General features: G+C 45.2%; 1 protein-coding gene across 1 annotated transcript; it reads left to right on the top strand.

Moving 5' to 3' along the window:
* The first annotated feature begins 46 nt into the window (after positions 1-46).
* LOC146357406 (uncharacterized) lies at positions 47-8,048 on the top strand. The gene is made up of 2 exons (XM_084846795.1): positions 47-721; positions 4,410-8,048. The coding sequence occupies exons 1-2, from the start codon at positions 271-273 to the stop codon at positions 5,057-5,059; spliced, it is 1,101 nt and encodes a 366-aa protein (XP_084702921.1). The 5' UTR covers positions 47-270; the 3' UTR covers positions 5,060-8,048.
* Positions 8,049-11,897: the final 3,849 nt, after the last annotated feature.

The following is an 11,897-nucleotide window of genomic DNA, read 5'->3' on the forward strand; positions in this document are numbered from 1 at the left end:
AGCGGGAGCGGATTGGCGCGAGGCAAGGCAGGGCGGGCTCCGGGGCGGAGCCGCAGGGGAAGCATTTCCTCCCCCCGGCCCGCCTCCCTTGTCAATAAGCGGGGCGCCTGCGCCGGGGGTTTGCGCGTCTTTTCCTCTCATGCGCGGTATTTGCTTCCCGAGCAGGGCCCGGGGCTTGGCCTAGAGCCGGCGGGTGCAGCGGCGGCACAATAAGCGGGCGCAGCCCCCCCGTTCTCTGGCTCCCGGGCCGGCCGCCGTTAGGCGCTCAGGATGGCGGACGACTCGCCCAAGCGGCGCAAAGCCAATTTCAACGAGGCGGAGACGGAGGTGCTGATCGAGCAGGTGCTGAAGCACGAGCAGGTGCTGTTCGCGGCGGGGCCTGGCCGGGCCTCTCCGGGCCAGAAGCGCAAGGTCTGGGAGCTGATCCGGCACAAGGTGAACCCGGTGGCCGCCTGTCCCCGCGAGGTGGAGGACCTCAAGAAGCGCTGGCGGGACCTGAAGCGCCGCGACCGGAGCAAGCTCTGCCGCATCACCCAAGGCCCCGGCGGGCCCGTCCCGCACCCCGGCGCGCTCGGCCTCCTGATGGCCAGCGAGGAGATCTCGCCGCCCGACCACCTCCGATCCTACGCCTCCGGGCTGCCCGCTCCCCACGAGGCTGTGCCTATCGTCGGGGGGATAGACACGCTGGACTTGCCCGGAGCCTCTTCCGTGGCGGAGATCGGTGAGTTGGAAGGGCCGGGCGGGCGGACACCATCTCTCCAGCGTGCCTCATTCTCCTCTGTGGGGCCGAGATGGTGGGGCTGCCGCCTGCATCCTCTCTGCTGCCACCCCTCTCCCAAGCGCAGACCCCGGTTCTTGCGGGCTCCTCTACACACAGCGCGCATTTGACGTGATTGGCCCTTTTCGCCCTACAAAACTCCGGAGCAAGACGAAAGGTCGCTCCTTCCCTTCCCCTTGGCAGATTATTCTGTGGCATCCCGTTTCTGCGCTTTTTTCTTGTAGCTCTCTACTGATCTTCAGGATCTCATTTGGGGAAGACGCAGAAAGTACCGCAGGCTTGCCTTGGGGTTGGGTCAGAACATCGTGGGGTGGGCCCTTCTGTTGAAGGGCCGCTGTCACAAGTGATGGTAGGTGTGCCTTTTATATGAGTGGGACAGTGTAAAAGCTGGAACGAACCTTGCTTTTGAAAAAAGAAAAAAACGTCAAAAGCAGTTGCATGGCTTAGAGACACTGGAGAACAATATTTTAGGACTGAAACCCTTTTAGTGTTATTAACCCCATAAAGCTCAGAACCCACCTCGAACAACAGAACGGCCTGGAATGCCACCTTCCAAGGGAGCCAAACCAACCCAAATCACCAGTCACACGAGACTAGATGGGAACGATATAAGAAGCCATGAAACTTCCACAGGAACCATGTTCCACTGCCCATCTGCACAGTAGTCCATAGTCTAGAAAATGGCCCGGAACTCCAACTTCTGATTGAGCCAAATTAACCAGTCACACATGAATAGATGGGAGTATAAGACATGAACAAACATTACCAGTCATTGTTAGAATGAAAAGCCATCTTTAATGTCTGTTACAATAATATAACTGAATCAAAACAGTCTAAAAATTACAATAATGTGTCTTTAACTCTTAGTCCTGGCAAGTGACATTTGACATCATCAAATGAAATTTGTCTATTCTGAAAGTAACCAAAGTTATATTTGTCTAATGTACCACTGAAAACAGTTGGAGCATATAGCCCTAATATTTCCCTGTGCATGTAAGTGGGATAGTGGTAAGTTTAATTGTTTGGAGGCTTTAAACTTGGAACACTTCAAGCTGTTTGTTCCTATTGGATTCAATTCAGCATTTTCATGTCAAGAATGCATAGGAAATAGGCGTTATGACCTCCTAAACTGCCTGTTGCCCAGAACAACTTTATTTAAAATCATATATATGTTTCATTAGTCCAATGCATAAATTTGGTTGGTTTCACCACTTGGGAAATTGGCATTCCAGACCATTGTTCCAGGTTATAGTTTATTACCTGTAGCAGATACCGGAATGTGGTTTCTGAGATATTTTGTGGGTGATCATAGTGGGTGAATTTGGCTTGACTAATAGGGGAATTGGCATTCCGGGCTGCATATTGCATTCCAGAATACGGACTGTTACCTGGAACAGATACTGGAAAGTGGTTTCTATGGATGTTCGTTGGCTGATTACATCACTCGCATCCAGTCACGTGTGTCTGGTGAATTTGGTTGATTTGGGTCACTGGACAGTTGGTGTTCCCAGCCATTTCCCTTATATACCCCTATATATATTTATTGTCTGGAACAGGTACCAGAACGTGGTTTATGTGGAAGTTTCATGGCTTCTGACATCCCTGCCTCCCATCCAGTTATGTGAGATTGGTGAATTTCTTTGGTTTGCCTCACTTGGAAGTTGGGTTCAGGGCTGTTCTGTTCTGGGTGATGTTATGCTGTTATTATGGGGTTAATAACAGCATAATATTGCAAGGGTTTCAGCCCTAAAATATTATTCGCTATTTTGGCATGCTTTTTTTTAATCAACAGCCCGTTCCGGCCTGTTCTGTTCCAGCTTTTACACTATCCCGAAATGAGTTACTTGTGTAAATAAGAAAAAGGAAGCCACCTTAACACCAAGTCAGACCGTTGGTCCACCTAGCTCAGACAGTGACCTGGTTTAGACTACAGGACAGCCCACTGTGGGTTAATCTTGTGTTGTCTGAACCTGGGCAGTGGGGGTTATTTCAGAGTTAAACAACCCTTGCATAACCCATGGTCTGTTTTAGGGTTATACAAGTGTTTAACCCTCAAATAATCCCCACTGCCTGGGTTCAGATGACATGACAAGCTATGGCAACCCCTGACTAGGGCTTGCATAGTCATAATGGCAGCTGGCATGTACCACAGTTCCTTGTGGGTAAACTAACCCACAGTGGGCTGTCATGTTGTGCAAACTTGCAGCAGCTCTCTTTCAGGTTTCAGACAAGATTCTCTCCCCCTGTAACCTTTTGCATGTGCTCTACCACTGAGCTACAGCCCTGACCACATTTTAACAGGCATAGAATGTGGGGTAGAACGTGAAAGCAAGCTGGTTATAATTCAGTCTCCACTGTAGCAGAAATAAACTTTACATTATATTTTAAAAGACCATGAAACTCAAACAGTGATTTGTGCATCAGTCGTGAAAATAGCCAGCTGCTCAGAATGAGGCACGTGGTCTATTGTGGGAATGTTAGAGTGTTAAATGTTTGCCTGTTTATCAGCTATCTTAGCAACTTTCTATTCCAGACACAAACTTCTTGTAATATTCTTCTCTTCACACCACACCACCCCTTTTTGCAAATGTTAATTGCTAGGTAATTGATATTGACTTAGAATTTCTAAGGGCATGTCTGCACAGATGCCCCCATGTGCTTGATTTGCCACTTCAGTTCAAAATTTGAAATGTTAGCAGCAGTTCCCCAATGATTGATAATTGTTTTTAGCTGTTTAAAATTTTTGAACATTTTAATTTTGTTATAAGTTGCCTTGAGTCTTTTTTTTTAGAAAGGTGTCTAATAAATGTAATAATAATAGAATCTTTTTTCTCCATCTTCCCATCAGCTTTTGATGACTCTACAACGGGACACTAACTGAAGGGATATTGAATAGGTGCCATGTGTCTTTTTTAACCTATTTTTCATATTTGCATCCCACCCTTCATCGAAACTGCTAAGGAAAGCACACATTGTGCTATCGAAACTGAATATCTCCCCAGTCCATGTCATACACATATTTCCTATACCACACTGGCATGGATGCTGTACTAAAAAATCTCCCCATCCCCCATTTAATGTTGTTGGATCACTAAGACTTGTCCTTCATAAAAGTTTGCAACATGAGGTGTACAAACACAATTTTCAGTAGTGAATAGGTTCCTGACCTAGTGTATACTAATAATACAAAGTCTTAAGGCAGCTTTAGTATACCAAAGCTGCTTTAAGGTATTCTCATTTCTGATCTTGTGTTGTGTAACTGTTGTGACATCTCCTGGACATAGACGGAGGAAGAGAAGTTGGAGATGACATTCTCCAGTCTTTGTTTTCTCTCTACCCTTTTGTATGTGTAACTTTAAAAAAACTTAACATTTGAAAAAGAGGTTCTCCCTTTCCCAGCCTTCAGTTCAAGATTGATCTTGACATGCGGACATGTTTCATGTGTGTTTTGCCTTCCAGTTGAACCTGAAACTACCATGGAAGGTGAGAAAACTCAGTAAAAATGGTACAATCTAGAGAAATTTAGGGAGCATATTACATGTCTGTGTAAATGTTGGCTAGTAGTCAGTGTTGAATTCACAAAGGTAATGGAATCTAACCTCTTCTTTTCTTCTCTCCATTTCCCTCTTAGGTTTTACAGATGATTCTGGCCCATCCCACCAACCATGTGTGGAGAAAATAAATCTAAAAGAAGAGATAGTGGTGAAAGTAGTGGAACCAGAAGAAAGCTCAGAGGACATGGCTGTAGTTCCTCCTAGCCAGGAGCAACTACCTTTTTTGGGGATACAGAATGGAGGGCCCTGTGGAAAAGTAAAAGCCAAAACAAAAACTCAGCCCCAGACAGACCCCAGTGAAATTACAGAAGAGGATCTATTGCAGATCCAGCAGAGCCAGCTGCACGTCATCCAGTCTGGCTTTGATAGTATCAACCATAACCTTCGGCTGCTGCAGCAAGGCATGCAAGATCTCAACAACAGCCTTAGTGTCATGGCGCATACATTAGTGGCTATCAAAAATGTCTATGTGAAAAACAATGCTGGCCCAGCCACCTTTGCTACTGTCACTACTCAGACCACCGCAGGGTACCTGAGCCCTGGGTCCCCACTGGTTGAGGACAGAGTCAGAGTACCGGTGGCTGGAAGTAGTAGCAGAAGCAGCAGCTGCAGCTCCAGCTCTATGTCACAAGAGGCAGGCCCTTCAGAATTTCCCAGGCCCCCACACAGACCCATTAAGAAGGAACATCCAAATGGCTGTTACTATTTCTGTTTTGCAGATGTGTGAGACTTGAATACCAGACAACTGTGGCATTTGAGAGGAGCTGTTTTATACCCTGCTCCAATAATTGCATCATGATGGAGCAGATTCATCTGGCTGTCCTCCTATAATGCTAAATATATAAAATCTAAACCACCCCGAGCTGCAGAAACCTTGCATCATAGGAGGCATAACATTAATTACAATCTGCTCTGGAACCAATTTTGATGAAGGGCAGTAAAGAAATGTGTTAAATTGAACTTCTAGAGCCCAGCCCTATGTATGTTTACTCAGAAGTAAGCCCTATTGCATTCAGTGGGATTCACTCCCAGGCAAGAGTATATAGGAGTACAGCATTAGTAGTTATCCAGTAGCTTCTGGAGTTGGTTGATGCCTCTTGCATTGTGTTTCTGTTACTTTCTTTCCTTATGGAGGGGAAGAGAGAGAAATTTACTCTAGATTCTCCAGGTATTAATTCGACCTTTGAAAACAATCAGTATGAAAACATAGCAGCAACTTTACTTAGCATCTGATGCAGAAGCTGTCAAACTGTTTTTATTTTTGTAGCAATCCAAAGTGTGGATTAGTGAGAAACGGAGTACTTGATTGTACTTAGATTTTTTTTAATGCTGCCTACTGCTACTACTGTAAGAGAGCATATGGAGTTTATGTGCTCTAGGACTGGGAATGAATTAGGGTGCTGAGACACGAGCAAAGTGCTTGTAGGTTTTCCTTGATAGCACCTCTTCATTGTTGTTCACGTCCAGCTCTTCTAAATGCATCTTCCCTACCCCCCAAAAAAACCCTACTCAAAATATGAAGTAGTGGGGAGGCTGCCTTTTGTTGCATAATTAAAGAAAATTTGCCCAAATGAGCGGTGGTTGCTGTATGTTCTTGAAAGTCATCTGAATTAATCAGCTCACTGCAAGGGTACATCTGACATATTGTAAAACACAGTCTAGAGCAGCCTTCCCCTACATGGTGCCCTCCAGGTCTTTTGGGCTTCAACTCCCATCAGCCCCAGCCAGCATGGCCAGTAGTTGAGAATCTTGGGAGTTGTAGTCCAAAACATCTGGAGGGCATCAGATTGAGGAAGTTTGCTCTAAGGCCCTAGTTTGAATGTAATGCTAAACCAAGGATGGGCAACTTGTGGCCCTCCAGATACTTTGGCCTACAACTCCCATCAGCACTAGCCAGCATAGCCCGTAGTGAGGGATGATGGGAGTGGTACATAAAAAATCTGGAGGGCCATAGGTCGCCCACCCCTGTGCTAAACTGTGGTTGAGTGCAGCCTTCCCTATCATCTCTTACACTTAGCTATGCCGGTTGGGGCTAAAATAGATTGTAGACCAAAACATCTGGTGGAATCCATATTTGGGAAGGCTGATTTAGTGATACATGAATGAGAAACAAGCACACACACCCCTCGTACAGCCATAAGTATGTACTTTCTAGTTTAAACTAGAGTTCCTTGTTATTCATGAGCTGGGGGCTCTGGTTAGTTTAACGCGGCCTTTCCCAACTTGGTGCTGTCCAGATGTTTCAGCAATGCCCATCATCTAGAGTGAGCATGGCCAAATAGTCTGGAATGCTGGGAGTTGTCACCCACATATCTGGAGGACACCACATTGGGGAAGGCTGGTTTGAAGTATGGTTTGTTGAAACAAGCCAGGATAATAAATCATGTCTCAATAAGCTTAAACTAACCAGTGTTCCAACTTTGTATATAATGAGGAACCCTGGTTAAGTAAGAAGAGGAAGCGGATGTTCCCAATCTTTTCACAACTGCACTGAAGGAGGAAAGGTAGGGTGGGAAGTGTCTAAATGCTGGGCTTATGCAAGAAGTGCTGAACTGTGGCTTAGCGTTACATCGACATGGGCAGTAGTTTTACTAGACTGACATTTTACTTTGGAGGTGCTCAAACTTATGAGACGTGAAAGGCCAAAACATAGCATGTATTTTACATTATTAAATTAAAAAAATAATTTTAATGATGCCTTATTCTTCAGCACACAAGTCATTCCACTGTATTCTTGACCTACGTGGCTACAATTTGGGGTGCTCGCAGCTGGGAGAAGCTGTCATGTTTTCTGTTACTAATAATGCTATATAGCGGTCCTCCTCTGTGTAGCACAAGGTACTTCTCTCTAACGATGTGAACATATGGAGTATCCTACTTGAAGGTGTGGAGCTATATCACATAATCTCAAATATTATTTGCCTTAAATGAATTAAGGGTAGCCTCAATACCCACCTGTTGGATGCTGATTGTAAGGGAAACATCTTTATATTTGGCAAATTTCACTACATGGAAGGCGGGAAAGATTTGAACAGATTCATAAACACCACCTTTAGAAAGTATGGTATATTTATACTTGATTTATTGGAGGAATTGAGCAGAGAGCGATCCACTTAGAGAGCAATCCTATGTTCACTAGACAGTATCTAGACAGTCACAGGATTTTTCGGTTCCCAGAAACTGCACTCTCCCCCCTCCCCCCATAGCTGGCATGGTTCTTCTCCATCTCTGCTTGTAACCACAGTGTGGAGGGGGCGAAAAGGGGGCAATTCTGGGGGCAGGAAGGGAAGGGGACCATGGAAACATCATTATGACACTTCCTATGTGCCGTCCAGCCTCTGCGCACGCACACACATACACTCCGACATACCCAGTTAGCCAAAATCAGCTGTCTAGCTGCTAATGCAGGATGGCCAGAGTGTGGAGGATCCCCTGCATGATCTGCCTGCCCCTTCACTGGATAGTCAGCAACCTCCAAGTTTGGAGGCTCCGTTAAACTGGGAACCATTCTGACTTTTAGGTGAATAAAGATGAGCATATATTGTTAGTATGGAAGAAGTGTGAGTTTCCATCTGGAAGAACATGTAACAACAGTAGTTGTAGCCTGCTCCCAAAGTATTTCAGATGCATAATAAAAGGCTACAAGCAACTTATACTTTTTCTTCTGGGATGTTTCTGGCGGTTCCGTCATATTTTATCAGTGTAAAATAAACGTTACTGATAAAATTGAGTTTCTAATAGGTGTGGTTCCTGTAAATACATCTTATTTTAAAACAAAGTCATTTTCAGTCAAAGACCATTTGTTGAAGAGTAAAGGGTTCTGCACATGTACTGACAGCAGCCATGAGCTTTGGACACAAAGTGATGAATGCCAATGACGCAGGAGTAAGATGAGTATATGTGGTTGTTAATATCTCAATTTTAGTTACAAATGGAGTAAGAATTTCAGAGCAAGAGAGCTTGACCTATAATAATATTGAGTAGTTATTTAAACATGGGTTATCAAGGCTAGCAAGCTGGGAGATGCTGGAAGTTGGTCCAACACAGCTAGATGGCACCAAGTTGGGGGAGGCAACTACTGAAAGTTGAAAGATTTGTATTTTGAGCCCATTATTTTCAAACTTCATCAGCATCGCTATAGTTTGTGACAGAGTGGCTGGGTGACCAGCCAGATGGGAGATTAATACATTTAATAATAATAATAATAATAATAATAATAATAATAATAATAATAATAATAATAATAATAATAAAAAATTGGTGCTGTAATGGAAATGCTGACAATCCAAATGGAAGCATTGTCCCTTCAGCTACAATGCTGACGCAGGAAGTAATATTCAGCAGTGGCAGCTACTCAATAGTTAAATCCAGAAGGATGTTTACATTGAGAAATCAACCAATGTCAATTTCAGTCCAACGCACAGGTATACAGGAAATTACATTTGATAATTTTCACAAAATCTTTTTGTACCACATGTTTCCAAGTTAAAACTTTATTATAAATCATAGTTGCCCTGTGGTTTTAGAAGTGCATTTCAATATGATTTTATTTCAGTAAAAAGATGTGAACGATCCAACATTCTTTTTGGGTTATGTAGTATCCCATTCAGTTAGAGAAGCTATCACTGGTCTGGGTACAGATACTGAGGGTGGAGGGAGAGAGAAAGGTGACTTATGGAGAGTTTCCTATTCCAAAAAAAACAAAGGGGTAATTACAGAAAGGTTCAGCAAAAGAGATCGTTACCTTGTAGTGCTGGAGCTTGAGCACCTCAATGATGTCATGAGCTAAACCGTGAAGGGACACCCAAGATGGAAAGGTCATGGCAGAGAGGTCAGACTAAATATGATCCCTGGGGAAGGAAATGGCAACCCACCCCAGTATTCTTGCCATGAAAACTAAAGGGATCAGTACAACCAGAGAGATGTCGGTACACCATCGGAAGATGGGACTCCCAGGTCGGAAGATGATCAAAATGCTACTGGAGAGGAACAGAGGATAAGTTCAACTAGCCCCAGATGTGATGATGCAGCGAGCTCAAAGCCAAAAGGACGGCTAGCAGCCGAAGGTGCTGGTGGTGAACGACGAATCCGATGTTCTAAAGATCAACACACCATAGGAATCTGGAATGTAAGATCTATGAGCCAGGGCAAATTGGATGTGGTTATTGGGGAGTTGTCAAGATTAAATATAGACATTTTAGGTGTCAGTGAACTGAAATGGACTGGAATGGGCCACTTCACATCAAATGACCACCAGATCTACTACTGTGGACAAGAGGACCACAGAAGAAATGGAGTAGCCTTCATAATTAATAATAAAGTGGCTAAAGCAGTGCTTGGATACAATCCAAAAAATGACAGAATGATCTCAATTCGAATTCAGGGTAAGCCATTTAACATCACAGCGATCCAAATATATGCCCCAACCACAGATGCTGAAGCAGCAAAAGTAGATCAGTTCTATGAGGACCTGCAGCTAGGGATGTCGGAGAATTTATCCATGAATCTCCGGGAGGCCGAATGCCAACGCATTCGGTCCCCCGAAATTGGTGGGGAAATTCTCCACCCCCCCACCCCCCCACCCGGGATGGGACTTACCTCGCGTGAATGTCCCTCGCGGTGGCGGGTCCCGGTGGCATTGCGGCGGCGGCTGCCGGTCTTCCGACCGGCTGCCACCGCCGCCATTTCCAAGTAAAGTGTAAAAAAAAAAAACAACGTGATAGGCTACGTAAAGATTTACGTAGCCTATCACGGCTAGATTTTCAAAGTCAGCCGTGATAGGCTACGTAAATCTTTACGTAGCCTATCACGGCTGACTTTGGAAAAAAAAATGCGCATTTTTTTTTTGTGGCTGGGGAGACGGGGCAATCCCCCCGCGGCCAGAATTTTGGCAGGGAGGGATGGGGCACTTCCCCCCCGGCCAGAATTTTGGCTGGGAGGGGCGGGGCACCTCCCCACCCGCCAAGAATTTCGGGGGGAGAACTGGAGCGCCTCCCCCCCCCCGAAAAAAAGCTGCGGGACCAGGTAAGGGACTTTCGTCCATCCCTATCTGCAGCACCTACTGGATAGTACTCCAAAAAAAGATGTTATTTTCATTACAGGAGACTGGAATGCTAAGGTGGGTAGTCAAACGACACCTGGAATTACAGGCAAGCATGGTCTGGGAGAACAAAATGAAGCGGGACATAGGCTGATAGAATTTTGCCAAGACAACTCACTGTGCATAACAAACACTCTCTTCCAACAACCTAAGAGATGACTTTATACATGGACTTCACCAGACGGTCGACACCGAAATCAGATTGACTACATATTTTGTAGCCAAAGGTGGCGGACATCTATGCAGTTGGTAAAAACAAGACCTGGAGCTGATTGTAGTTCAGATCACGAACTTCTTATTGCACAATTTAGAATCAGACTAAAGAGAATAGGGAAGACCCACAGATCAGTTAGATATGAGCTCACTAATATTCCTCATGAATATGCAGTGGAGGTGAAGAACAGAGTTAAGGGACTAGATTTAGTAGATAGGGTCCCGGAAGAACGATGGACAGAAGTTCTCAACGTTGTTCAGGAGGCGGCAACAAAAAACGTCCCAAAGAAAAAGAAAACCAAGAAGGCAAGATGGCTGTCTGCTGAGACACTGGAAGCAGCCCAAGAAAGAAGGAAAGCAAAAGGCAACAGTGAGGGGGAGATTGTCAGGGTGGACACTGAGCCCATAGAATCCCAGAGTAGTTCTGATTCGGAGGAAGAGCAGTCGCTCCTGGGAGAGGAGCGCGCCCCTTTTTCCCAGGGCCCGCAGCTGACAGAGATTCCTCCCACCAACATTCCTAGATTAGAAAGCAGTCCAGGGAGTGACCCAGCACCGATAGCAGACTGGTAGGATGCGCGGCGCAGATGCAGAGAGCGGCGCCAAATGGAGAGCACGGAAAGGAGGCGTAGTGCCTGGTTGGCGCTCAAAGAACGGTTGCGCCCAGAGGATCCAAGGGAAAAGGGGAGGGATTCTCCCTAGTCCTTATATTCAGGGGTCTGCCATTAATTGCCTTTCAAACGGGGACCAACTGTTCCAACTTAGGGCATAGGGATGCTGCTGCTCAGATCTAGTGCCACCTGTAGAGTTGTAAGTTGTAAAAGAAGAATAAAGCTTTGAAAAGAATCCCTTTGTCTGCGTCTGGACTTGGCTACTGGATTAGACTGAGAGAGCCCTCCAAGGAGCCCTTGACAGAGATATGCCCAATTAAATTCAAAATTCCAGAGGTTAGCCAGAAGAGATAAGGAATTGTTTTTAAACAAGCAATGCGCGGAAGCGGAAGAAGATAATAGAATAGGAAGGACAAGAGACCTCTTCCAGAAAATTAGAAACATCAGAGGTAAATTCCAGGCAAAAATGGGTATGATCAAAAACAAAGATGGCAAGGACCTAACAGAAGCAAAAGAGATCAAGAAAAGGTGGCGAGAATATACGGAAGATCTGTATAGGAAGGATAATAATAACGGGGATAGATTTGATGGTGTGGTCAGTGAGCTAGAGCCAGACATCCTGAAGAGTGAGGTTGAATGGGCCT

This window comes from Heloderma suspectum, chromosome 1 (genome assembly GCF_057233095.1).
Source record: "Heloderma suspectum isolate Gila_16-S chromosome 1, 16-S_ref, whole genome shotgun sequence".
In the NCBI taxonomy this organism is placed as follows: domain Eukaryota; kingdom Metazoa; phylum Chordata; class Lepidosauria; order Squamata; family Helodermatidae; genus Heloderma; species Heloderma suspectum.

Coding starts and splice junctions, on each gene's coding strand:
- LOC146357406 (XM_084846795.1), top strand. CDS start 271: ATGGCGGACGACTCGCCCAAGCGGCGCAAAGCCAATTTCAACGAGGCG. Junction 722..4,409: donor CTCTTCCGTGGCGGAGATCG/GTGAGTTGGAAG, acceptor TTTCCCTCTTAG/GTTTTACAGATGATTCTGGC.